This window comes from Protopterus annectens, chromosome 5.part0, assembly GCF_019279795.1.
Source record: "Protopterus annectens isolate FY-2018-M chromosome 5.part0, PAN1.0, whole genome shotgun sequence".
NCBI lineage: Eukaryota > Metazoa > Chordata > Ceratodontiformes > Protopteridae > Protopterus > Protopterus annectens.
In genome coordinates, this window is record NC_056735.1 from 660,642,225 (window position 1) to 660,669,835 (window position 27,611).

The following is a 27,611-nucleotide window of genomic DNA, read 5'->3' on the forward strand; positions in this document are numbered from 1 at the left end:
CAGTACTAACACCCTCAACCCCTTTGATTAATTCTAAACAGACCAGCTATGAAACACTCTATTATACCCTGTTCACTGGCCAGTGACTACTTACAGTCTTGCTGCCGGCATGATGGGGCCCAAGTTGTAGCTCATATTGATCCCAGTTATTTGTAATCCACAAAGCATTTGGGGGGATCCACAATCTTATAAAAATATAAAATGATGGCCAGAGCCTCTCACCACTCTATCCAGAATATCCTAGTGACTAGGCACCATGGTTCCTCTGATGAGAAAAGTAGAAAAATCACCTGCCAGAACTCTGGTAATCATCTACGACTTCTCTGTACTAGGCACAAAGGAACTCCTTTCTTGCTGAATCATATGCAGGCATGCAACTACTGGTTTCAGACTTCTCTCCTGATTCCACAAAATACCATCATCCAGGATTTCAGCAAAAGACAGACACAATCTGCTACTTCACTTCCCTGTCACCAAAGCACTAGAAAAGGAAATCCAGTCATGCTGCAAGGCCCTTTTTCCCTTCAGCTCACTCTTTCAGTCTTCCTTCTTTCAGCTAGTGTTCCAGTCTCCTCTTTCACTTTTGAAATTGTCTTTTGTTGTTGTGTCTTTCGACTTTTCCCGGTTAGGGATCGCCACAGCGGAACTCCGGTCCGCTAATGATTGGCAGCTGATTTTTACGTGCCGAGTTGCCAGCCCTGACGCACAACCTTCAACGAAGGTACGCCCATTCACGCATGTCTCCATGCAGAAGACGCTCTAGCTGAGAGTCGAATCGCACAGCGTCGTTACTGTGAGTCGACAACACTACCACAGCACCACCACCTATTCCTGAAAAGCGCTCCACCTTGTGGTGTAATGAAAAACTACAGTCTATTACTTCAACAATGAAATGCAGTGGGAGCTACATATATATATATATATATATATATATATATATATATATATATATACACACACACACACACACACACACACACACACACACACGCACGCGCACACACACACACACACACATGCACACACATATACACACGTGTGTGTGTGTGTGTGTGTGTGCGTGCGCGTGCACACGTGTGTGTGTATGTATGTGTGTGTGTGTGTGTGTGTGTGTGTGTGTGTGTGTGTGTGTGTGTGTGTGTGTTTGTGTAAAATTTATGATGTCTCAAAGCACACAGCAGAAAAGAACATGTCTTCTAGGCCTTAACACTATTTGCTGTCCCACCATTCCCAAGACATTATGGTAGATGACACATGACCTTCATAACCTTCTTTTTGACCTGAAAGCACATACAGTTATTAGAGAACTCTCACTGCCTATAACAAAGTCATGTGAAGAGACACTACACTAAAGCAAAACATATAACAGGTTCAACAGTTCTAAATAATCTTTGGATTTGAGCTTGTCCGATCAGCATTTGTGTCAGTTTATAAGGGGATTCACCATAGCTAGCATTGCATATATCTATGTTTTCATAACCACAATCTGTGGATTCTGCCTCACTTTTAAAGGAGCTGGAACCACCACAAACTCAGATGCAATAATTGCCTCAGCAATGACTGTTTCCTTTTCACCATCCTATACAACAAAATAAACAAACAAAAAAATAAACAACACCCCCTGATCATAATGTTGCAAGAAGTTACTGAGCACTAGGCACTAATGTATTTCTGTTATTCACATCAATAATGTAGCTTAAGCTCCCCTTCTAAAATGGAACCATGTGATCTGCCCGAAATATAAGAGGTTATGACTGGGTCTCTGATTGTAACCGTGTTATTATGTGTTCAAGACATGGAAGCTTGAGAGGTTAATCTTGGCATCCGTGTTGAAAACACGTAATAATGGGTCAGTGAGACTCAATCAGAACTCTTTGTAGTGAATGGAGTGTTAGCTATTCCATGTACTAGTAGTTATAGAAAAAAATCGTGGAAGTGTTTTATCAGCTTTGAAAGCCAGTAAAGCACTTAGCTAGTGCTCTTATAGACAGAAAGTAAATATAATTGCAAAAAAAAAAAAAAAGAAAGAAATCAAGGACAGTTTTTAAATACTGCCCTAATTTAAATCAGTTACTTACAGAATGACATCTGTAAACTTCCACTGATAAAAACAGTTTCTAAAGAATTCACAAGAAATTAACATTTCAGAATTTCCTTCATACACAGCTTCTCCTGAAATACATATAAGATCTCTTTATTTCTGCAGCCTGAAATGCCATAGATAGAATAGTTTACAAATGTCATACTTGTGGAGTGCTGCAGAGGCTGCTTGGCAATATCCTTACAATATTTCAGATGAATCATGTTATGTCTTCTGATTGCTGATGTTCCCATTGGGTGAAACATGCTTTTATGATATGTGCTTGCTCACAGCATTGACCTGGTCAACAAAATGAGCAGGAAAATAAACGTGCGACTGTCCTCCAAACTTGTGTAGCACCACTTTTAGACTGTTGCAGGCCAATACCTTTCTGTTACTGGTATGAGAGCTCAAACTCTCATCTACAGCTCCCCCAAGCTCTGCATTTTACATCATAACTTCATTTTTATCTGCAGAAATCTACACAGTTACTCTCTTCTGGAAAAAAGGGGAATTTTTGTAATACCCTGGCCTAATTAAACTATGTATGAATAACATATCAGGTGTCCCCAGAAAACAGGCCATGCCTTGAGAGACTAATAAGGAAACATATATTTCCCTGTATTAATTAATTAATTAATTAATTAATTAATTAATTAAATTAATGAATGAATGAATTAATTAATTAATGTTGAGTATTTCTCAAAACATAGGTTCCAGTGCAGATTGTATACATTTCCTTAGTAGGCTATTGAAAGCATGGAAAAAGCATTTGACCATCTAATTTGAAATTAGAATAGCTTGTTGAATGCATTGTGTGCCCCCTGCTTGGACTGAAAGCAAATACTGATATCACAAAAGTGACAGATCTAAAAGTCAGAAACACACTTGACGTGATAGAAATGTAACTTTTTGATATATTTAGAAAATCAAAAGTAGAGCAAAACAGAGAAAATCTTTAAACCAAAATAATAAAGGATACCTGCTACAAAACAATTATTCATTTTTATTTTAATAGTTCTATGATCTTAAAATGTTTTATAGGTGGCATTTGATGGTGCATCAGTTTTAAAATAATATATATGAAGTTCATAGTTAAGATTTATTTTAACTGTAATAATATTGATTAGTTACTACAAGAATGCACAGGAATTACTGAAGTGCAACATAGTGTTGAACAATGTTCTTTTTCAAGTTTTGTATACACACAGCTGCCTGATTTTGCCTTCGATAATTTCTAACTTGTTTACAGCCTTTGGCAGCAGTTTCCAGTACCATCTGAGCTCTAAAAATCAGACTGCTGGATTCAGTTTCGCCTCATTTGCTGCTGAATGTGGGCTCCTGCTTGTTGCAGCATAGTCATGTAACTTCTAATGTTGTCCCTAAAAAGATAAATATAAAATAATATTCATTACACAAGTATGCCAATTAGATTTTTAAAACTATGCAACATTCACAGCATGCCCTGGTCTTTTTGTATTTCTTAACATATAGTTTCTTAACTAACAATGCCTGAAAATCAAGATCTGTTTTATGAGTTTAACGATCAAAGAGAATGTGTGACTGCAATACACTATCCTCTGCCAAGGTCTGTGTCATATCAGGAATTTGCACTTCATGCCAGGCTAGTTTGTAAGAGACACAACATATTTTAGTTAGATAAAGGTACATTGTCTCAGTGAGATATCATATACTTAACTATCTAAGTGATAGATAAGAAACCAAAGAAATATTTTGGTTGGCAAGACAAATATATAAATGAAAGAAAGTTCAAGTTTAGTTAGTTTTCACCGATCCTTGTACTTCCGAACAACAAAAACAAAACCGAACAGATAGAAAAACGCTCACTTTATTCAGTAACAAACAAAGCTGTCGGGAATGAACCCTTCTTCAGTGTTAATGCTGAAATATATACACAGTGTTCAATAATGCTAAATCCTGAGAGAATATCTAGCTCTCAGAGGTAAGAATTTTATCCTTCTCATAATAGCTTCATGGGTGAAGAATTTTTTAATATGTTTTGTTATGTTAGGAATTCACACAAGGGTTCAGTTGCGTTTCAAGGGGGTGGGGGTAAGGGTAGAGCAGTGTTGGTTGAAAAAGAAAAAAGTCTTGTGGAAAGACAACACAAGGGAAGAATGCTGGGATATAGAGGGCCTGAAAATTTTAGGTACATATAAGCCATTTGCACTGCTGACACTAACCAGTGCACTAAGCCATTAAGCCTCATTGATTTCATATGATATGCTTGCAGGTTGCTAAATGTTGTTTTTATACTGCTAATTAAATATCCACTCCTAAAAAATCAGATATTTCCACTATAAAAATACAGCATTTCTGCATTGTTGTCATTCACTCACATAACTTAACTTTGAGAAAAGTACTGAACTTCAGATATTTACCGATCATCTTCAATTAATCAAATTATTATGCCTATTGTTTTTAGATCCATGGATACTTACTTTCAATGTATTGTAGCACACACACACACACACACACACACACACACACACACACACACACACACACACACACACACACAAGAAAGGGGAGGCATTGCAAATGTTGGAGAGTTGAACATGTCATCTCTCATCCCCATTCTGTTTATTATATTTTAATAATAATAATAATAATAATAATAATAATAATAATAATAATAATAATTAAATAACTGAGACAAAATGTTATTGTAATACACAGTGAATCATGATTATATTTTGAATTTGGGAATAACACAACTTTGTTAAGCACATTTCTGAGGTATGTAAGTTGCTTAACAAAACTTTACGCACCTTTCAATGCTGTTAATCTCTAGTCTTGTGTTAGAGTGTGAAAGCAGGCAGTGCCAGCCACCACAGAATAGTGATAACAAGTTAAAACAGCTTTGAAAGCTGTAATAAGTGAAGTCTCTAATGTTTTTTAAAGCTGTTCATTCATAAGAGAGGGAAATAGCTTCTGACTACTGCCTGTGTGGCAGCAATAAGTATTTTATAGCTTTTGAAACTGTAAAACAATTTGCACTCCGACACCTTTTCCTGTAATTAGTAGCACATCAGAACAGCTACAGCTCCATGCACTGAAAAATGATAATTGCGTCTGTCTGATCATAACTCAATAGTTACATACACCTTCTCAACAAGGACTTCAAGTTTCACATCTCTACCTTTGTGTCAATCTGGCCTTGAGGTACATTTCTTGACAGCTGCACCTTAAACATATAATAACTTGATTTTTTTCTGGAGACCCTATCATAATTTATTTTCTGCATTCTAAGCCCTTTTCATGTCCCTTACATTTAACAGAGTTGTGTAGATTACTGTTTGCCTGCCTATCTCATCAGGGTATGCTCAAATACATTATCCATTATTCTTTTGTTGTTCTAGAGTGCTTCTTTCTGTATGTATTTCTTTTTTTTTAAGTGGATAAGGCTTATTAATTCAGGCGAGCCTTTTCAAGTCTCAGCCTGAGAACACTGACTTGGTTATGTGACTTGCTTAGAGTCATACACTGTGCAAGCGAAAACAAAATATATCAAAAGCAAGGCAGCAGAATATTGTTCAATAATAGCTCACAGTCATTCATACCAGCACTGCATTGTCAGAACATGCTTACTCTATTTTTCTCTTTTCTCTGTTTTACCTTTTTTCCTCAGTTTCCATACTTGTTGCTAGTGTCATGATGCAGAATGCAGTACAAGGACTTCATTAATTCAATATGCATTTCTAGAAAATTTTAATCATTGAAGCAATCAGTCAGGCATTTTATTAGTGTACTGGTCTGTATGTCTCTCTGTGTATCATTTGCCTGTCTGTCTTATTTATGTGTCTAATCTATCTCTATATTCTTCTCCCTATGTCTATATTATCATTATATGTTTGTATCACTGTAACATTACTTTATGAAAAGGATTCTAAAATAATTAATGTTACAGTGGGCTAAGGTACGAACATGACTGCAGTATGTTCTGTACTCCAAACAGCCATCGTAACTGAAAAGGTTGGGACTGGATGAGTAATGGCAGATTTCATACATGACACATATGACTGCTGCTTGAACTACATCACTACCATGATGGCAGTGTGGTGCTAATGTAACTGGAGCAAATGTGAACACTGAAGATGTAGGATATCTCCTAGGCAGGTCTGCCCTACTGAAATTTGACCTAAGTGCGGTTAGCAATTATACCCATAGAAGAAAAAAAGTTATCACATGTTAATGAATGGTTGACCAAACACTAAAATTGAGGAGTTCTGCTCTTATTCAGGCCTCTGTACTTCAAAGAATCACAGTGCTCATAACTGGCTAATTTATGATGTCCTGCTGGGCAGCAAGACCAGAATCCATGTTAGCTACTACTTTATACCATTAAACAGCAGTTAATCATTTGAAAAAACTACTCACAATCCTGGCTACCTAAAAGACTAAGCATAAATTCATTTTATTTGGTAAAGTTTATCAAAATTAACAAGACTGCATAAAGTCCAACTCAATTGCTATGCCAAGTGGTTTGATCTAGCTTCTCTGCAGGCAAAGTACTGCTACTGACAATCATTCCTTTTGTAGATCCTCTAACAAAAAGACTGAACAGTTACAGCAATGTATCATTGCTTTCCAGTTAAATCAGAGGCCTTTTTTCTTTCATTTCATACTACTATATAACACACTCAAAATGAAGTGCATGACTTTAATTGCCCACCCCTCCTTTCACTGTAAAGAGCAGGGCTTATTGCTAGCTGTTAGCAAAACTAATTGGAAAGATATATACAGGGAGACTGCTATAAGTGAGATATTTGGGGTTTTCTTACTGATTTCTGCAAATCTAGACTCAACTATATCCCATCCCTAAATGCTAAATTAATCACAACTGGTATCCCTGGCTCTCCAAATAAATAAAAAGTAAACTTAGGGATAGAGATCATGTCTAAATATTCTCTAGGAACACCCAATCCCTTGAAATCTACCTGAATCGCAGGCCCTCAGAGTGATGTACATTTAAAACGATCCAGTTATTACAGAACTAAACAGCTACTACTTAGTCCAAACATATCAGGATGAAGTTAAACAACTTATGTTTAACAGTGTTCCAATAATGCTGACAGTGTCAACCTTTGAAAAGAAACCTGTCAAAGAATCTGGAAGTGTGCCAGAGGATTATTTTGTTCATCTAGCAGGTAAACTCTCCCAGTTTCAAAGTACCAACAGTATTTCACAAAAGATAAACCTAGCCAAATATTTGTCACACAGTTTTGTTTTAAAACTATTTCTCTCAAAACAGTATACAAACATCTGTCCATTTTTCCATATAAATGGCCCTCACAGAGAAGGTGACCCCCCTACCTTCATTTTCTTAGCCTTATCAGCCTACTTAGCCATACCACTGAAATTCTCATGCAGTCCCTCATTCACATTAGGGCAAGATCCTGTGTACTGCGAAAATGTATAATTATGTAGTCCTAAAATAACCAAGCTTGTTGACTTATATGTTGTTTATCCTATTTCAAAACATAAGCTAGAATAGTAGAAAAAATGTTTAAGTAAATGATAGAATACATTAACAAAGCTCTTGCTATGAAAAGATAAATTACAGCTATATCTGTATCAAATGCATGATAGTATTTCTTTAAAATACAACACCTAAAAACTTCTAACCATACCATCAGCAAAAATACTAGCATGGGGTCTGGATGTCACATCAACAATGACCATCACTTAATGACAATGTTCCCACTGCCAGGTGGCTAAACATACCATGAATTACAAAGGTAAAAAATACAATGCACTGATCTCATTTTTAATAACATCATACATTCCAGTCCCAAGACTATAACTTGTATACGTATTAGTAGCAAAATCTAGTATGAACCAAACTTTATTCCACCTACCCCTCATCATTGCCCCCAGTATCCTAAAAATTTAGTCTTAAAACACCTTGGAATTAGTCTCTGTGAAAGAATAAATACAATGCTTCTATGGGACCAGACAACATTCAAGGCTGCATTCTCATCAAGTGTCATGTATGCACTACTTAAACTGTTCAACTTTGCCTAGCCACTGGATTTTTGTCTGATGCCTGAGGAATGGCCACTGTTACTTCCCTTCACAAGAGTGTATTCTCTATGGATCTGGGCAATTGTAGGCCCATCAGTCTCACCAGCCTTATATGCAAAGCCATGGAAAGCACTATTTCAGAAGTAATTTCTGCAGAAACAGGTAACTTAACTAATCTAGACTGCAATCAGTTTGGTTTTGTGAAGGGCAGATCATGTCTTATGAACATAATAAGCTTCTTTGAAAAGTTTACAGAGGTTGTAGACAGTGGTCTCTGAATGCATACTGCTTATTTTAATCTGGCTAAGGTTTTTGACACCCTCTCTCTCTCTCATGCTGGTTATTGTTAAAAAAAATTTAAAAAATAATGCAAACTCCTATATTGTCCACTAGATTACAAAGTGGCTATCCAACAGATCCCAGGATGTAAAAGTAGTTGGTACCATCTTTGAACATAAAATCATAGTGAGCATGTTACCACAGGAATCAGTACTGAGACCTCTGTTGTTTGTTAGTTATTCTGTAGACATTCATTCCAATATCTAAGAAGTCTGATTGGCCAGCTTTGCTGATGATTGCAAGCTTACTGTTATGTGCACATCCACTGATACCAAATAGCCCCAACTTAGTGTACTGAGAATGCAAAAAAGTGCACTAGAGTAGCATTTGGCAAAAAATCTGTTCCTACCTTATATGTTATAAATTCTCTTCAGACAGGTGTGGTCATAAAAGATCTGGGTACTTACCTAGACAAATATTTCTTATTTAATCATCATGTTTCCACTATTGTCGGGAAATCTTTCTATCTGGTCTACTCTCAAATGGAATATTTTCAAGATCCAAAGAAGTCATCCTGCCACTGTATGCCTTATCAGACCCATCACTGAATACAATGCCTCCTGGAGTACATATAAATCAAAAGATATCACTCAGCTAGAAAGGCCCCAAAGATACCTTATCAAGAACATTGAAAGACTGTAAATCTTTCAACTATCCTGATAGATTAGCAGAGCCAGTGTTAGCATTTTGGAGGCCCCTAGCAAGTGTCAGGTTGGGGGCCCCTGGACCCTTCCAGTCTCAGTACTGACATGTTATTTCCACCCGGGCCTAAGCAGCTTGTTAGTTCGTGCTGCATTTTTGGGAGTAGTATGCACAGAGTGAGTTACAGCTACAATAGTCTTATATAATGACAGGACTGTGTACCATACCATGTTGGTCCATCTCAATGACACTTTACAACACCTCTACATATAGGCCTGGAATGATGTTTACCCCCACCCATGCACACACATGCAAGCCCATCCTCCAGTGGTCCCTTCTACTTGCCCCCATCCCAGGCTCCCTACACCATGTGCATTACTTTTTTCTGCTTTTTCCTCACATTTTGCCATACTCTTCAGCATTTTCAGGAAACCATGTCTTTCTATATGCTCTGATGTGCATTGTTAAAGTTTTTTTTTCTTTTTACACAACTTTTTCATCCGATGATAGCTTGAACAGAGTTTAAAATTATGATCAAGGAAAGAAATTCAGTGTTGCTGTTCAGCTTTAGTTGTCCTTATGTCCTTTCAACACACCTTACCTGGCCAGGATAGCATGGCAATAACCATAAAGAAATAACACAATTAAGCCAGGGTCCATGAAGTCATAAGATTACAGATGGTCTGAGGTATGTTTTAGAGCATTTTCCTACCCTTTTAATATAATGGTGGACCAAATTAAATCATGAGTAAGAAAATGATTTCAGTCTTATTATTTTCTTCCAAGAAAAACATAAGCTATGCTCAAGGCTTAATGTTCAAAACTAAAATTATACCACCTATCCATCTTTATGCAGGACAGTCACTATTTGTGCATTTGTGTCCTGTAAACAGACTTGAAAAAAAATGAATAGCCTGAGAGTTTTGGACTGAAAATATTTAATAAGTTTCCTTTAATAGTTGCATAAAGCAATTGTTTTGTATCTGAAACACTTAAATATTATAAGAAACAAGATAAACAAAGCTATGCAAGAATGAGCTTTTATTTTTGCAAAAAAAAAAAAAATGAAGTCTAGTCCTTCGCACTGATTGTGGGTTTGGTTTATCTTAGAAAAATGTTATGTTTCTGTACAAAAATGTCCCACTTTGGACAATTAAATAGGTGGTAACCCTAGTTCAAAACTGACAAAATAGCAGCATAGGCTAAGTGGCCACCTAGGACATTGGTCTAGCAGGGGCACTCTTCCAGTATTTGTTTATTTTTTATTGGAAAGAAATGGTTTCTTTAAAACATATTGAATGAATACAGGAAAGACTGAAGAGTTAGACAAACTGTGAGAAAAGGGAAGAAAAATGTAATCTGGATGTTGTAGGTAGACTAAGATAGGGGCACTGGGTGGTGTGGGGTAGCACTGTGGAAACCTTTTGCCTAGGGCAGCAGTTGACCAAAAGCTGCCACCCCCCCAAAAAAGGTCAAAAGGTCAAAGTTATGTATTTCAACTAACTGCTGTCATACATATATACAGCGCACCTCCTCACTCTTCACCCCTTCCACCAAGGCAACCACTTGTATCCATGTCTGATTTGTGATTGTTAGGAAAATGAAAGAACTAATGACTACAGTTATATATTCCACTTTCCTACAAGCTATAATAACTTTCTTTGTACACCTCTGAGGTCTGTGAGCAAAACCAGATCATGATCAAATGATGAAACAGAGTCTTACTCAGGGTTATGGACCAGGGATTCCTCCACCCCCTGCAAACTTTCTAGTGCCCTGTTGCTTAGCTGTCTCTACCCACTTACCAAACACTGTTCAAACCTGTCAGTGTTTGTACTATTTTGTTCTTTACTTTTACAATGCTTGCATAGATTTGGTTTAAAACCTGTATTTCAGATTTTACAGCACAGAACCTGATGGCTTTTTGCTAAAGATAACAAAACAAAATAGTTTCACATTGAAGACGAACTTAAAATGAGCAACAGTAAACTTCTCTTCCCTTGAAACTTACATTCATTGAAAATGCATCTGGCCAGAGGTGGATTATGTATACATTTATATCTACAGACATCCACCAAACCCAGCAATTACATCAGCAGTGTTGACTGCATTATTCTCAGATGTCTGTGACAAGAAATTAATAATGATGTGACATATGTTACATTTGTTTCACACAGACACAGTAGCCAAAGTGAAAAAACAAAAACACAGATACCAGATGAATAGCTCGGTCTTCACCTCAAAGCCAATAGTACGTATAAAAAGTCAAACTGCCACAGTAGAAGGAAAATTCTTTATTGCAAGGACAAAGTGAGTGCTTTCACGACCTTCCAGGTCGCTTCATCAGACTTAATAAAACATCCCATGCCTTCCTTGATATATATACTTTCAAAGTGACCAATTGGTTGACAAACAATTAAATATTTATATCAGACTTAATTAATTTAAAAATAGTAGAAAAAAACATAAATAGAGATAAAACTGTTAAAAACAGTATGCAAGTTCAAGTGCGAATGCCTATATAACCATGTAGAAGGAATTAGTGCTTTAAAGCTCTTGCCTTTAAAAATGGTTTAAAAGAAACAGTTTCATTAATGCCTGGGAGTTTGTCTGCATTTAATTGCAGAATCCATTTTTGCTCAGCCTCTTCTGTTCTATTTCTAATGTCACCCCCTCTGATATTTTCTTCCAAAACTTCTAAAACTAAAAATTTAAAAACATGGTGCATCCCTTCAGCTTCTACATGTTTAGCTAGGGCACTACTCTCCTATTTGTTTATTATGTCCCTCATATGTTCTAAAATGCATTCTTTGAGCATTCTATTAGTCTTGCCCACATAAAAAACTTTACAATATTGACAAAAACTAAGATAGACTATATTTCTAGTCCTGCAGTCTGAATAAAAATTAAATTCAATTCTAAATTTTTGCTGTGGATGTACAAAAGTGCTACATGAGAAAATGTACTTAGAAGCTCTGCAGTTCCTGCACATATATGTCCATATACTATCTGATGTGTTCAGGGACTTATGTGTTTGGGTTTTATAACATAGCTGCCTTTTAAGTGATTTTTTGTTTGTAAATGAGAAGTGAGGTCCAGAGTCTATGACGCCTTCAAATTCTTTAGTGGCTAACAATATGTTCCAGTTCTTCCTGAATATATGACAAAATTGACTGACATCACTTGCATATGTAATGGAGAACCTGAGTTTCTCATCCTTGAAATCGATTTCAGGGTTATCTCCTGTAGTTTGTTCTGAGAAGTAAGGTCTGCACTTCACTTGACGTTCTTGATATACTCCTTCTATGGTGATGTCTATTTCTGTCTGGTTTTATCCTCTGTCAAGTAGTTCTCCTCTTAACAATTTCATAGACATCTCCAATTCATCATTTTTACTATGTAATCTTGAGGCTCTCAGGAACTGCCTTTTCATAACATTTTTGCTAACATGTCTTGGATGCATGCTGTTTTTATATAATATGGAATTCTTTCTACTTGGTTTTCTATACAAGCTGGTAGCCATCCCATTTCTGATTTTTAACTAGAACATCAAGAAATTCTATCTGTTCATTTGAGTATTTACAGGTAAATTTTAAAAATGGTGTTGTTGTATCTAGGCACTCTAAGAATCTACCCAGCATCTCTATTGAGTTTTCCCATAGAAAAAAACGTGTCATTCACAAAATGTGCATACCACAGAACATATTTGCTTAATTCATTTCCCTGTATTGGAAATGTTTCTTCCCATTGGACTAAAGTTAGGTTGGCGTAGCTGTTTGCACAAGCTGTGCCCATAGCTACGCCAACCTTTTGTAGGTAAAAATCTTCTTTAAAGACAAAAACATTATTGTCCAGAATTATTTCAAGCAGACTGCATAACAAATTCCCTTTATCATTAGATAAAGCATATTTAGAACATAGCAAGCTCTTAATGTTCTCTATCCCCCACTGATTTGGAATCACTGTGAAAAGTGATGTAATATCTAAGGTTACAAGCAGATACTCTTTATTTATTGAAATTGTCTTTCTATACAATGTTTGGAGAAAAGATTTTATATCTTTCAGTACTGTTTCACACTTTTCAAGCACTGGATGAAGATTATTCACTACATATATTGACATGGCTTCTGTTGCCCAACCTCTACTAGACACTATGGGTCTCGTAGGTGGACATATGATATCTTTATGTACCTTGGGAAGGCCATATATAACTGGACTGGTGGTAGCTTCTACATTAAAATAATTAAATAAATCCTCTGTTATCAAATTTGTAGTCAGCAAGTCAAACAGCAAAACAGAAATCCTGTCTATAACACTTCTTCTTCTTTCGGCTTTTCCTGGTTAGGGGTCACCACAGTGGATCACCGTCCGCTCATGATTGGCAGTGTAGTTTTACAGTGTCAGGTTGCCAGCCCGACGCCCAACCTTCCACAGAAGGCACACACACACTCATACTCATGCCTAGGGCCAATCTAGTGTGTCCAATCCACCTACAGCATGTCTTTGGAATGTGGGAGGAAAACGGATCACCCGGAGAAAACCCACGCGACCACAGGGAGGACATGCAGACTCTGCACAGAAAGCACCCCAGCCAAGGATCGAACTGGAGAACCTCTTGCTGTGAGGTGACAATGCTAACAGCTGCACCACCATGGCCGAAATCCTGTCTATAACACATTTTACTATATTTACTGAGATACAGGTAGAGGTTTCATGGCCATTCAGTAGTTTCATCATTTGCTGGATGTATAATTCCCTATCCATAATCACAATTCCCCCTCCTTTATCTGTGGGTCCAATTTCCTTCCCTTATTTGCTTCTCACATACTGATACATAGACTTCTACCATAGGATGTAATTTAGGTACAAAAGTGCTGTTTTTGTTTTAAATATTCACATTATCAGTCATCTGTCCTTTAAACATAGTTTTTAAAGTTAAGTTGTCACCAAATAACTTAAGTTCTTTAAGAATGTCAACTAACACAGTTCTCTGGGCTGGAATAAACAACAGCCCTTTATTCAAAAGTGACATATGTGCATCAATTAGTGTTAAAGATGAAAGATTTATTGCCAGACTTTTGTATTCTTACTGCGGGTTACCATTTGTTCCGTGTTGCTTCTTTGTTTGGTATCTGCCTGACTCGTCCCTTCCTTCCTCCGCTCCTTGATCTGCTTTTTATCGGTAAAGCATTCAGTAGTGTGAAGGGTATCATTTGAGTTCCTGATAGTCCTTTCTGTTGCATGGGAAAAGGGGGATTCCCATTAGATAGGTTTCTGTTGTCATTCTTCTTGCTGCATCTTGTATTATATATTTTCTCCCCCCTTTTTGTTACTACTAAACAGGAAACCCATCCTTTTAAGAGAAATCGTCTGTGGACAATCTGTCTGATCTACTCTACAAATACTGGGATCTTGACTCCCCATTACTAAAGAAACTCAGTGTATGTAATTAGTCTCATATATGTTATACTAGTGCCTACCTAAACTTGAGCAGTATCCTACCTCAGTGCACTTGTAGGTAGCCTACCGCAGGCCATTGCACTGCCCCCCAACCTTGATTTACAGTCTAATCTTTTAGTCCCCTCACTACCTCTATCTATTCTTCCTTAAACCTTACTTCTTAGAGGAACCTCTTCAAAGTGTACATCCCTCCTTTCTCCACTAGGTGGCAGCTTACTCTAGATATATACGACCAGATATAAACCTTTTCTGCGCCATATATTTTCTCTGCCTAGGACGTGTCTCTGCCCTTCTCTATTGAAACAGTGATACTTCCACCACACTCTCATACTCTTCCTCCAAAACGTGCAACTTACCAAACATAATTTTACAGTTTAACTATAAGAATCCCTAGCTAGTAAACAGAATAACTGCACCCAAGCTGTAGCTATCCTCCTCCACTCTCTGATTGTTTTTCTGCTCCTTTCCTGCCTCTCTTGGCTCTTCCCACTCCGTTCTCCCTGCGGGCTCACTCCACTCCCCTACCCTGCCCCCAAATCTCACCCACCCCCAGTACTCCTACATTTATTCCTCTCTCCACTAATCCCTCCCTATCCCACAACCAATCCCTAACCACCTTCCCCCCTTCCTATTACCCACCTGACCCCACCCCTTCCTCCAACCCACCTGACTCACTACCACTCCCCCCACCCACCTAATATCTCTTCATCCTTCTCTATCATATCTAACTCCACTACCATGTCCACCTTTCCCTTCTCATTCCTTATCTCTATATCCTTGCCCTTATTTCTACTTACTCTTTACCATACCACCTCCTTCACTGATCTCTATTTAATCCTTCCCCCATCTCCCACTCACAACATCCCTACATCTCACTTTCATAATATCTCATCCTCTTTAATTCCCCTCCACCCTATCCTTCTCCTAAATGTAAAAGTATTTCCAAACTCTTCTAATTACTTCAAACCCAAACCAAATCTCTATCAGCCTTCTCTAACCAAATACAAACCTAACAAACATATTCACCTTCCCACTTACCTTTATCTAGCCGGAGACATCCACCCTAATCCTGGACCAAACCTCTCCCCAACAAACCTCACCAGCACCAAACCCTCAAGTAAAAACCTTAAACTCTTCACCATCAACACCCAAAGCTTAAGAAAAAAATTAACCCTCTTTCATGCCTGGCTCAACCATAACCTACCAGACATAGTAGCTATCTCTGAAACCTGGCTAAAACCTCATATAAGTGACTCAGAATTCCTTCCCCCCGGATTTCAATCTCTCCGATCTGACCGCCCAAATAGCAGAGGTGGTGGTGTAGCTTTAATCTACTCCAACCAATTGTCCATCTCTCCTTACCCTAACCCTATTCCCTCTTTCTCAAATGCTGAACTTGTGATTGGCCTACTAAAAATAAATACTCATAAAAGTATCTGCATTATTTCCCTCTATATTCCCCCTGGTAACAACACCAATACCCTGGAAGACATACTATCCTGGACCTCATCCAGTATTAAACTAGAAACCTACATCATGGGAGATGTAAATATTGACTGGGGAAAAATCATCAGCCCTAATCCCACAATAACAATCAACCTACTCAACTTCACTCAACTTACAAACTCCATTACCAGGCCTAACAAAACCAACCCTCAAGGCTCCATACTTGACTGGATCCTAGAATCTCATCCTAACAAAGTCATAAAATCTGGTGTCATTCCTGACTCATTAGGAGACCACCTCCCTGCCTTCACCCTTTGAGCTACTCCCACTTCATCACACTCTCACCAATACATTCATACTCATAACCTGTCTAACTTTAACCCCACCACCTTCTCTAACTCCCTTAAACTAACTGGAACCCCTTAAAAATACTACTGTTAGATAAAGCCGTTGACTACTTCAATTCTACATTCTTAACTGTCCTTAACCCCCTTGCTCCAATCAGAACTAAAAGAGTCAAAACTAAGACCACCCCATGGCTCACCAAAGATACAAAAAAGATAATGCTACAAAGGGATAAAACATGGAAAACTTACCCCCACCATAAACAGCCAGAAATGCTACTTAAATATAAACAATTCAGAAACCTAGCCAAAAAACAAGTCATTAGAGATAAAAAATCTTACTACATGAAACTACAAGAAAATCATGCTAAAAATCCCAAACAGTTCTGGAACTCTATTAATTCCTTCCTCAGACCAGGTATAAAAAGCAACCCCTGTCCAGACTCCAGCAAATCTGACCCCAAAATTGCCTTGCTATTCAATGCCTTCTTTACGTCTTCTATCGCTGAGCTAACTAAGACCTTTACCAACATTAACCCTCCTCCCCCCTGTTCAGTCTCCCCCTCCCTCATCTCTATACCCTATTTTTGAACTTAAACCCATCTCCACCAATCTAATAAAAAAATTCTTTATAAACTTAAGCCTTGCTCCAACGCCCCTGACAGCATTCCATCCTCCTTCCTAAAAATAGCCTCTGATGCCATTGCTCTGCCTATCAGCATCCTGATCAATAGATCACTAAGTGAATCCTATGTTCCCAAACTTTGGAGTTCTGCATTTATTCTTCCACTTCATAAGGGTGGCAAAAATTGTAATGTCTCCAATTTCTGCCCCATAGCCATCTTCTCCCCCATCTCCAAAATCCTTGAAAAATGTATCCACCTGTAGCTCTTGCCATTCCTTACCAAACACCAGCTACTCTCTCCTACACAACATGGCTTCCACCCAGGGCACAGTACTAACACCACCCTTCTCTCCTTCTTACATTATGTAAACTCCACCCGTGACTCTGGTAATATGGTATCTTCTGTTCTGCTTGACTTATCCAAAGCCTTTAATACCATCTCTCATACCCACCTTCTAAGCCATCTCTCCAATCTCAACCTCTCTCAAACAACTCTCTCATGGTTCTCTAGCTACCTTTCAAACAGGTCCCAAGCCGTGAAATGGGGCCAAGCCACCTCCTCTTTCCTTCCTACCCCTACCGGAGTACCCCAAGGTTCCACACTTGGCCCATTGCTATTTAATATCTTCATTAATGACTTCCACAAAGCCATTCCTAACACCAAAATTGTGCAATACGCTGATGACTCCACATTGATCTGTTGCGCTACCAACCTAACAGAGCTCCAATGTCTGACACAAAAAGCCTTCTCAACCACTGAAAACTGGATGCTCCAAAATCACCTCTCACTAAATGCCAATAAAACAAAAATCCTTCTATTCTCCCCCTTAAAATCCTCCCCTCTTGACAATAACTCCCTCCATACAACCAGTCTCAATAACTCCTCCATCGAGACTGTACCCTCTGCCAAACTTCTTGGTGTCACAATTGACAATCAACTAAAATTTAACACTCATATCCAGGTAAACATCAAGAAAATACACATAAAACTAGGCCTACTTTACAGAAACAACCACTTCCTCTCTCCTTCCACCAGACTAACTCTTGCCTCTACCTGCCTCCTTCCCTCTCTTATGTATGGCACTCCCCTGCTCATTAATTTATCTTCCACACTCACCTTCAAACTTGAAGTTTGTTATAACAAAATTTCCAGATTTGCTACCAATGCCAAATCCTCCTCTCATCACTGCACCGCCCTTCATTCTCTAAACTGGCTTGAATTCCCTAACCTACTTGACTTTCTCCAAATTACCACAGCCCACAAATTACTATTCCAACCCACTAACTGGCCTGCTCTATCTAACATTCTACAATCTTATACCCCTCTCAGACCCCTTAGATCCTTTCACCAAAACCTGATCACCGTTCAAAAACCCAAGCGCCCAGCTGGTCAGCTTCTCCTATCCTTTACCCTAGCAAAAAATGGGATGCTCTACCCTCCTCTCTAAGGACCTGTAACAACCATCTAACCTTCAAAATTCAACGTCATTCCTACCTCTACCTGAACAGGAAATACAACTGCACTCTTCCACCCATACCTCTCATGCCCTCCTCCCCCTTTACTCCAGGCTAACCTTTTTTTTCCTACCTTACTCTCAATCCACTGATTCATTTTGTAACTAGATAATGATATCTAGCCTTTATACTAAAAGCTTGTTTGTTTATTTTTCTGAAAAATAACTGTAATTGTCTTTGACTTTTTCTTGTTAATGGAACCCATTGTTTGTACTTCTACTCTTTGATATTTTCATGTAATTAACTTTGCTATGTGGAGCTTTTCTCCCCGGGCCTCCACTGAAAATGGACTCTTAAGCCCAGTGGACCTCCCCGGTAATCAAACTGGAATAAATAAATAAATAAATAAATAAATAAATAAATAAATAAATGAATATCCTCTGATGCACCTGAGGGAAATGCATTCAGTGGAAATTAGACCCCCAGATAAAGGAGGGGGAATTGTGATTATGGATAGGGAATTTTATATCCAGCAAATGATCTCAGTAAATATAGTAAAATGTGTTATAGACAGGATTTCTGTTTTGCTGTTTGACTTGCTGACTACAAATTTGATAACAGAGGATTTATTTAAGTATTTTAATGTAGGAGCTACCACCATTCCAGTTATATATTCCCAAGGTACATAAAGATATCATATGTTCACCTATGACACCCATAGTATACAGTAGAGGTTGGGCAACAGAAGCTATGTCAATATATGTAGAGAATAATCTTCATCCAGTGCTTGAAAAGTGTGAAACAGTACTGAAAGACACAAAATCTTTTCTTCAAACATTGTATAGAAAGACAATTTTGATAAAGAGTATCTGCTTGTAACCTTAGATATTACATCACTTTTCACAGTGATTCCAAATCAGTGGGGAATAGAGAACATTAGGAGTTTGCTTTGTTCTAAATGTGCTTTCTCTAATGATAAAGCGAATTTGTTATGCAGTCTGCTTGAAATAATTCTGGACAATAATGTTTTTTTCTTTAAAGAAGATTTTTACCTACAAAAGGTTGGCATAGCTATGGGCACAGCTTGTGCAAACAGCTATGCCAACCTAACTTTAGTCCAATGGGAAGAAACATTTATACTACAGGGAAATTAATTTAGCAAATATGTTCTGTGGTATGCACGTTTTGTGTATGACATGTTTTTTCTATGGGAAAACTCAATAGAGATGCTGGGTAGATTCTTAGAGTACCTAGATATGACACCATTTTTAAAATTTACCTGTAAATACTCAAATGAACAGATAAAATTCCTTGATGCTCTAGTAAAAAAAAATCAGAAATGGGGCAGATGGCAACCAGCCTGTATAGAAAACCAAGTAGAAAGAATTCCATATTACATAAAAACAGCATGCACCCAAGACATGTTAGCAAAAACGTTATGAAAGGGCAGTTCCTGAGAGCCTCAAGATTACATAGTAAAAATGATAAGTTAGAGAGATCCACGGAAGTGTTAAGAGGAGACCTACTTGATAGAGGATATAAAATAAAACATGGAAAAAGCACCACGCTAAGAAACAAAAACTGTATGTTAGCGCTTTCGTTTACTAAAAATATGTAAACTTCTTCAGACAATACACAAACAAAAAAATCAACCCTTAAATACTTTAAAAAACATGACATCATTTCCTGAAACATCATTTCCTGAAACATTATTTCCTGAAACATCATTTCCTGAAACAACATTACCTCAATTTAAAGTAAAAGAACATAAAATGTAAAGTGTAAACTACATAAATCTATTCATAAATCTTCTTCTTATCACCTGTCCGCACATTGAATGGCAGTGGAGTTTTACGGTGTCGAGTTGCCAGCAACCTTCCACAGAAGGCACACTCCCAATTTAGAGTGTCCAATCCACCTGCAGCATGTCTTTGGGATGTGAGGGGAAAGAGAGCACCGGAGGAAACCCACGCGACCACAGGAGGACATGCAGACGAGAACCTCTTGCTGTGAGGCATAAATCTATTCATAAATACTATGTTAAATTATTTTCTCGTGAAATTCAGTATATTTTTATCTTAATAAAGCTTTAAGTTTTAAAGTGCTCCTGATAGAGATTACATCATTTAAACCTGGTGGGACCAAAGCATTTAATTTCAACTGCCATTAAACTTCTTTTTCTTCAAGTTTTAGGCTAGTCGGTCCCCCTCTTTCATTCTCAGATACTTTTTCAATGGCCATGAATAAAAATTCATGCTCAGGGAATGATAAAATGTGTGTAGCTAGGGCATTGGTAGTGTTCCCTTTGTTAATTGCATAGTAGTGTTCATAAATTCTGTTTTTCAGTGGTCTATCAGTTTTCCCTATATAAAAAGCCTGGCATTTAGAGCACAAACTAAGATAGACCACCCCGTAGTGTTACAATTAAACTTCCCATTGATGTAAAACTTTTTTCCTTTTACTGTAAATGAGTTACTTACTTTTATATACTTGCACCAATGACAATTTTCACATTTGAACATCCCTTTATGTGGGCGGTGCACATTGGAATTATTATTTTCCAAAAGTGCTTTCAAATTACATCCCTTACAAAAAAACACTTCAGGATGTTCATTAATGTGTTTACTAATTGATTGATCTTCTGATAAATAACACAAATTTTTGAAAATAATAGTTTTTAAAGATGGAGCATCCAAAGAAAACGTGGTAATAAAACTAGATGCAAATGAACCCTCTTTCTCAAAGCTCTTTATATTATTAAAGTCATGTAAAGGTGGGCAATCAAAAGAGGTGGTCAAATCATCTGACAAGTCCACTCTAGATTCAATAGTTGTTTAATTCTATTTTAACTGTAAAATTGGTTTAAATAAACCACTTGCCCTTTTATTCTTCACCTCTTCAATAAGTTCACCCACCAATCTAGGTGGGTACCCACTTTTCATGAACATATCTTTTAATAACATACATTCTTGAAAAAAGTCATCCTCCAAAGTCACCATCCTGGCAGCCCTAACGAGTTGTCCTTTCACCCCACCCCTTTTCTGGTGGTAAGGATGGCAACTGGAGAAGTGCAAAAATGCATTAGAATATGTGGATTTCCTAAAAATCTTGGAAGTAAAACTATTTTTCTTAATATTCTTTGTTAGTTCCACATCCAAGAATGAAATCCGTTCTGTTTGGAATTCCCATGTAAATTTAAAAAAATTGGTGTATTTAGTAATTTGTTCAACAAAGGTAGTGGCAGAGGCAATATCTCCTCTCCACAAAATGAATATATCATCCAAGTAACGGGTGTACCATGCGGTCCTCTCTTGAAAGATGGTGTCAACGAACAAATAATGCTTTTCCCAAAAAGCCATAACAGCATTAGCAAAAGTTGCTCCACAGGGGGACCCCATGGCTACACCAGTTTTCTGGAGGTAAAATTGTTTGTTGAACAAAAAGTAATTATTATTAAGGACTAGTTCCAATAAGTATATGATTAAATCAATACTTTGTCCTTCTACCTGTTTTTCTAAAAGGAAGTCTCTCACCCATTCACATCCAAGTTCTTGTGGAATAGATGTATAAAGGTCGCAAACATCAATTGTAAAAAAATTAAGGGCCTCGTCAAAAGGGAAGTTATTAATCATTTGCAAAAAATCCCGTGAGTCTTTGCAAATCTGCACCTCATTTTTCAAGGCCTCCTTAAGTTTACAATCAACAAATTTGGCACACCCATATGTGATAGATTGTCTCCCATCAATGATGGGACGAAAGGGTGGTTTTTGCAAATTTTTGTGTATTTTTGGTAACCCAAAAAGGATCGGGGTAATTGGATAAATGATTTCTAAATAATTCATAAGGTCCAAATCAATACGGCTTTCAATGAACAAATCTTTGATGAACCCAGTGATCCTACGGTAAGCTCCATTCATCTCATTAAGAGACACTTGCATGTAAGCTTCACTGTCAAGTAATGACTCCATGTTCAATACATAATCTTCCCTGTTCATGAAGACCAACCCACCCCCTTTATCTGGTTTCATAATACGAATGTTTGCAAATTTCAACCCCTGTAATGCATCTTTCTCAGTTTGGGTAAAGTTATTGTAAAAAATGTTACTAGGACAGCATGTACCCATAAGTGACCTAAAATCATTTTCACATATTTTTTCAAAAAGAGCAATAGTGGGGTGCAACACAGGGTTAAAGACGCTGGCGACTCTGATACTGGACTTGATTCCGTTGCCCCCCAGTGTTCGCATTTCTGTGGGTTTGAAAACCCTGATTCTGTTCTTGATTCTTAACACTGCTAGAGTCAGAACCGTTGTTCCTATTTTTACTCACAAGTCTCTCACTCCTTCTAACTGGTGAACTCATTGCAGTTGCATCAAATGGCTTATTATTGTTGTCAAGTCCAATGAATATATCCCCTGAGGAGGTCTGGTCATAGTCAATGTCCGTACCTTTCTTTAAAAAATTTGAGGGAGGTGAGGGGTAAACAACACCCTTTTCATATGCAATAGAGTCCCTATTTAGTTTCTTGACCTTGTTTTCTTTTATCTTTGATAAAGCACTCTCCATACTCAAATAAATTCGAAGAAAGTCAAATTTATACCGCAGAAACTCAACGTCCAACCTAATGCTGTTGTCTAAGTCTGCCAGTTCTTTTTTAAAAAACTCTATTTGTCGACCATAGACTTTAATTAAACATTCAATCAGTTCAATACCCTGTTTGTCAAAAAGGCAAATTAATTCTTTATGAAATGGAGAATTGGCAATCAGGCCTGTTGGAAATCTCCATTGTCTAAGTCCCTATAGGACTTGTTTTCTTTTTACACACTCAGCTAGATACTGAACCTCTATCTGTAGCTTCTTAAATTTAAAAAGTTTGAATTACTTTGCCTTTTTGACTCTAACAGTGTTAAGAATCAAGAACAGAATCAGGGTTTTCAAACCCGCAGAAATGCGAACACTGGGGGGCAACGGAATCAAGTCCAGTATCAAAGTCAGTGGAAGAGGAAGAAACAGAACAGGAAGAGGAGATAATCTCTCCAAGTGACTTTAATTTTATTGTTTCTAAAGAAATTGAACAAAATAATTTATGTATTCTTTGTAATAGTTCTAATGATTTCAAAATTTATAATTATTCTTCTTTTGTTCCTGATTCTGCACTCATAGAGATTTTAGCTAGAGTGCTTTCTTTTGTTCCCACTTTTAGGAGTAATTTGCAAAGAACATTGATTGACTTGAAAACTTTTACAAGGAAACTGAATTTAAATGTTCTTTTAGGTAGTAATTCGAGTCTCACGAAAGATTTTAGAGTCGCCAGCATCTTTAACCCTGTGTTGCACCCCACAATTGCTCTTTTTGAAAAAATATGTGAAAATGATTTTAGGTCACTTATGGGTACATACTGTCCTAGTAACATTTTTTCAATAACTTTACCCAAACTGAGAAAGATGCATTATAGGGGTTGAAATTTGCAAACATTCGTATTATGAAACCAGATAAAGGGGGTGGGTTGGTCTTCATAAACAGGGAAGATTATGTATTGAACATGGAGTCATTACTTGACAGTGAAGCTTACATGTAAGTGTCTCTTAATGAGATGAATGGCGCTTACCGTAGGATCACTGGGTTCATCAAGATTTGTTCATTGAAGGTCGTATTGATTTGGACCTTATGAATTATTTGGAAATCATTTATCCAATTACCCCGATCCTTTTTGGGTTACCAAAAATACACAAAAATTTGCAAAAACCACCCTTTCATCCCATCATTGATGGGAGACAATCTATCACATATGGGTGCGCCAAATTTGTTGACTGTAAACTTAAGGAGGCCTTGAAAAATGAGGTGCAGATTTGCAAAGACTCATGGGATTTTTTGCAAACGATTAATAACTTCCCTTTTGACGAGGCCCTTAATTTTTTTACAATTGATGTTTGCGACCTTTATACATCTATTCCACAAGAACTTGGATGTGAATGGGTGAGAGACTTCCTTTTAGAAAAACATGTAGAAGGACAAAGTATTGATTTAATCATATACTTATTGGAACTAGTCCTTAATAATAATTACTTTTTGTTCAACAAACAATTTTACCTTCAGAAAACTGGTGTAGCCATGGGGTCCCCCTGTGGAGCAACTTTTGCTAATGCTGTTATGGCTTTTTGGGAAAAGCATTATTTGTTCGTTGACACCATCTTTCAGGAGAGGACTGCATGGTACACCCGTTACTTGGATGATATATTCATTTTGTGGAGAGGAGATATTGCCTCTGCCACTACCTTTGTTGAACAAATTACTAAATACACCAATTTTTGAAATTTACATGGGAATTCCAAACAGAACGGATTTCATTCTTGGATGTGGAACTAACAAAGAATATTAAGAAAAATAGTTTTACTTCCAAGATTTTTAGGAAATCCACATATTCTAATGCATTTTGCACTTCTCCAGTTGCCATCCTTACCACCAGAAAAGGGGTGTGGTGAAAGGACAACTCGTTAGGGCTGCCAGGATGGTGACTTTGGAGGATGACTTTTTTCAAGAATGTATGTTATGAAAAGATATGTTCATGAAACGTGGGTACCCACCTAGATTGGTGGGTGAACTTATTGAAGAGGTGAAGAATAAAAGGGCAAGTGGTTTATTTAAACCAATTTTACAGTTAAAAGAGAATGAAACAACTATTGAATCTAGAGTGGACTTGTCAGATGATTTGACCACCTCTTTTGATTGCCCACCTTTACATGACTTTAATAATGTAAAGAGCTTTGAGAAAGAGGGTTCATTTGCATCTAGTTTTATTACTTTTTCTTTGGATGTTCCATCTTTAAAAACTATTATTTTCAAAAATTGGTGTTATTTATCAGAAGATCAATCAATTAGTAAACACATTAATGAACATCCTCAAATGGTTTTTCGTAAGGGATGTAATTTGAAAGCACTTTTGGAAAATAATAATTCCAATGTGCACCGCCCACATAAAGGGATGTTCAAATGTGAAAATTGTCATTGGTGCAAGTATATAAAAGTGAGTAACTCATTTACAGTAAAAGGAAAAAAGTTTTACATCAATGGGAAGTTTAAGTGTAACACTAGGGGGTTGGTCTGTCTTAGTTTGTGCTCTAAATGCCAGGCTTTTTATATAGGGAAAACTGATAGACCACTGAAAAACAGAATTTATGAACACTACTATGCAATTAACAAAGGGAACACTACCAATGCCCTAGCTACACACATTTTATCATTCCCTGAGCATGAATTTTTATTCATGGCTATTGAAAAAGTATCTGAGAATGAAAGAAGGGGACCGACTAGCCTAAAACTTGAAGAAAAAGAAGTTTTATGGCAGTTGAAATTAAATGCTTTGGTCCCACCAAGTTTAAATGATGTAATCTCTATCAGGAGCACTTTAAAACTTAAAGCTTTATTAAGATAAAAAATATACTGAATTTCACGAGAAAATAATTTAACATAGTATTTATGAATAGATTTATGTAGTTTACACTTTACATTTTATGTTTTTTTACTTTAAATTGAGGTAAGGTTGTTTCAGGTAATGATGGAAATGATGTTTCAGGAAATGATGTCATGTTTTTTAAAATATTTAAGGGTTGATTTTTTGTTTGTGAATTGTCTGAAGAAGTTTACATATTTTTAGTAAACGAAAGCGCTAACATACAGTTTTTGTTTCTTAACGTGGTGCTTTTTCCATGTTTTATTTATTAGTTTGTTGAATTATTTAGTTTGTTTGATAGAGGATATAACCAGACAGAAATAGACATCACTATAGAAGGAGTGTATCAAGAACGTCAAGGGAAGGGTAGACTTTACTTCTCAGAACAGACTACAAGAGATAACCCTGAAATCAATTCCAGGGATGAGAAACTCAGGTTCCCCATTACATATGCAAGTGCTGTCAGTCAATTTTGTGATATATTCAGGAAGAACTGGAACATATTGTTAGCCACTAAAGAACTTGAAGGCGTCATACACTCTGGACCTCTCTTTTCATTTACAAACAAAAAATCACTTAAAAGGCAGCTATGCTATAAAACCCAAACACATAAGTCCCTGAACACATCAGATAGAATAGGGACATATATGTGCAGGAAATGCAGAGTTTGTAAGTACATTTTCTCATGTAGCACTTTTGTACATCCACAGCAAAGGTTTAGAATTGAATTTCATTTCTATTCAGACTGCAGGACTAGAAATATAGTCTATCTTAGTTTTTGCCAATATTGTAAAGTTTTTTTATGTGGGCAAGACTAATAGAATGCTCAAAGAATGCATTTAGAACATATGAGGGAATAGTAAACAAAGTAGTGCACTAGCTAAACATGTAGAAGCTGAAGGGATGCACCATGTTTTTAAATTTTTCGTTTTAGAAGTTTTGGAAGAAAATGTCAGAGGGGGTAACATTAGAAACAAAACAGAAGAGCCTGAGCAAAAATGTATTTTGCATCTAAACGTGACAAACCCCCAGGCATTAATGAAACTGTTTCTTTGAAACCATTTTTAAAGGCAAGAGCCTTAAAGCACTAATTCCTTCTACATGGTTATATAGGCATTCACTTGCATACTGTTTTTAACAGTTTTATGTCTATTTATTTTTTTCTACAATTTTTAAATTAATTAATGCCTGATATAAATATTTAATTGTTTGTCTTAACTGATTGGTCACTTTGAAAGTATATATATATCAAGGAAGGCATGGCATGTTTTATTAAGTCTGATGAAGTGACCTGGAAGGTCGTGAAAGCACTCACTTTGTTCTTGCAATAAAGAATTTTCCTTCTACTGTGGCAGTTCGACTTTTTATACATAGTCAGCAAGTCAAACAGCAAAACAGCAATCCTGTCTATAACACATTTTACTATATTTACTGAGATACGGGTATAGGTTTCATGGTCATTCAGTATTTCAGCTTAATTATCTCTCTCTCTCTCTCTCTCACACACACACACACACACACACACACACACACACACACACACACACACACACACACACATCCTGCAAAACCAGATTATTGACTGTTTAAAAATTACCAGATAGGCGCATAAGGTACTTTCATCCAGAGAGCCCCCATAACTATAACCACTTTGACTGTGTACACTCATTATTGTTATGAAGAAATAACTTGCATGTACTTTAGTGGTAGCTTTCGATAAAT

At 37.0% G+C, this 27,611-nt stretch overlaps 1 protein-coding gene across 1 annotated transcript in view; it reads right to left on the minus strand.

Annotated features, from left to right (window-relative positions):
* Positions 1-3,074: 3,074 nt before the first annotated feature.
* The window catches only part of CCHR5.PART0H3orf85 (chromosome chr5.part0 C3orf85 homolog), a 100,107-nt gene continuing 75,570 nt past the window's right edge, over positions 3,075-27,611 (minus strand). The window contains exon 4 of the mRNA XM_044071765.1: positions 3,075-3,462. Coding sequence (XP_043927700.1) covers positions 3,387-3,462 — 76 coding nt within the window. The 3' untranslated portion in view covers positions 3,075-3,386. The remainder of the gene's footprint in view (positions 3,463-27,611) is intronic.